The sequence below is a fragment of the Orcinus orca genome, chromosome 10 (assembly GCF_937001465.1).
Source record: "Orcinus orca chromosome 10, mOrcOrc1.1, whole genome shotgun sequence".
Lineage (NCBI taxonomy): Eukaryota > Metazoa > Chordata > Mammalia > Artiodactyla > Delphinidae > Orcinus > Orcinus orca.
This window is the reverse complement of record NC_064568.1, coordinates 9,947,456-9,949,405: the sequence shown is the minus strand read 5'-3', so window position 1 is coordinate 9,949,405 and position 1,950 is coordinate 9,947,456. Positions and strand designations below refer to the sequence as shown.

The 1,950-nt window shown below is 37.2% G+C and overlaps 1 protein-coding gene across 1 annotated transcript; it reads left to right on the top strand.

Moving 5' to 3' along the window:
- Positions 1-522: 522 nt before the first annotated feature.
- On the top strand, positions 523-1,666 carry LOC101284096 (calmodulin-1-like). Its single transcript, XM_033437215.2, has one exon. It carries the CDS (start codon positions 591-593, stop codon positions 1,038-1,040), a length of 450 nt encoding a protein of 149 aa, XP_033293106.2. The 5' UTR covers positions 523-590; the 3' UTR covers positions 1,041-1,666.
- The last annotated feature ends 284 nt before the right edge of the window (positions 1,667-1,950 follow it).

The window sequence follows — 1,950 nt, the reverse complement described above, 5'->3', positions numbered from 1 at the left end:
TCATGTGCAAAAATGAACTTATTGCCTCTCACTACAAACATGCTTTTAATTATGTTTTTATTATTGGCACTAATGAAAACACACTATTCAAAACAATTCAAGCAATCGAGCACTTTTGTGTGATAAGGGATGTGTCAAACATTATAAATCAGGTAACCCTCTTTTGGGAGAACTGATAGTTTAGCCATTTATTCACGCCAAACCTGGCCATCATTCTGGAGGTTTCCTCCTTCCTCATTGCACCCACCCAAAATTTCACCTCTCCCTCGTCATCGTGGTCCTTGCTTCTTCCTCTGGAATCTCTCAAATCTGTTTCTTTCTTCAATCACTGTACTTGTCAAAAATCTTTCTACTTTCTTTCCAGACTTCCACACAGGGAGTATTGTTGCAACAGATTCAGACTCTGTTCCTTAGGCATAGAGGTAAAGGAGGGATGAATTCTGATTGGAGATTTACTCATCAACCATGTATTGAGTTTCTGTTAGGCATAAAATAAGTCGATTAAAGTAGCAGAACAGAATTAGTCCGAGTGGAGTGAGCGAGCTGAGTGGTTGTGTAGTCGAGTCCCGGAGACTGGTAGCGCTTGCAGCATGGCTGACCAGCTGACTGAAGAGCAGATGGCAGAATTCAAAGAAGCTTTTTCACTATTTGACAAGGATGGTGATGGAACTGTAACAACAGAGGAGTTGGGAACTGTAATGAGGTCTCTTGGGCAGAATCCCACAGAAGCAGAGTTACAGGACATGATTAATGAGGTGGATGCTGATGGTAATGGCACAATTGACTTCCCGGAATTTCTGACAATCATGGCAAGAAAGATGAAAGACACAGACAGTGAAGAAGAAATTAGAGAAGCATTCCTTGTGTTTGATAAGGATGGTAATGGCTATATTAGTGCAGCAGAGCTCCGCCATGTGATGACAAATCTTGGAGAGAAGTTAACAGACGAAGAGGTTGATGAAATGATCAGGGAAGCAGATATTGATGGTGATGGTCAAGTAAACTATGAAGAGTTTGTACAAATGATGACAGCAAAGTGAAGACATTGTACAGAATGTGTTATATTTCTTGTACAAAATTGTTTATTTGCCTTTTCTTTGTTTATAACTTATCTATAAAAGGATTCCTCCTATTTTCAAAAAAAATATGCATGTATGGTAATTAGGACTTCATTCCTCCATGTTTTCTTCCCTTATCTTACTGTCATTGTCCTGAAACCTTATTTTAGAAAAATTGATCAAGTAACATGTTGCATGTGGCTAACTCTGGATATATCTAATAAGCCCTTCTGCACATCTAAACTTAGATGAAGTTGGTCAAATGAGGGAACATCTGGGTGATGCCTTTTTCTTTAAGTAGTTTTCTTTAGGAACTGTCAGCATGTTGTTGTTGAAGTGTGGAGTTGTAACTCTGCGTGGACTATGGGCAGTCAACAATATGTACTTAAAAGTTGCACTATTGCAAAATGGGTGTTTTATCCAGGTACTCGTACACTATTTTTTTGTACTGCTGGTCCTGTACCAGAAATATTTTCTTTTATTGTTACTTGCTTTTTAAACTTTGTTTTAGCCACTTAAAGAAAATCTGCTTATGGCACAATTTGCCTCAAATCCATTCCAAGTTGTATATTTGTTTTCCAATAAAAAAATTACAATTAAAAAATAAAGTAGCAGAACATAAATATAATTGAATAATAAAGTAGATAACTCATTATGGGAATATCTTCTAAATAATGCCTATTTAATCCATAAATTTTTTCTCTTGTCAACTCATTCTATGCTAATCTTCTAAATGGATGGTTATTTGAATACCCACTTCTGATTCACCTTGAATCCTATCTTAGGTTTAGACTCCCCTGAGACTGTTGTTTCCAAGGGTTTATGCTATTTTGGGAGACATTTTCTAGGCTGCCTTTTCCAGCTGCTGTTGTTTTATCTCTGTCATTCTCTG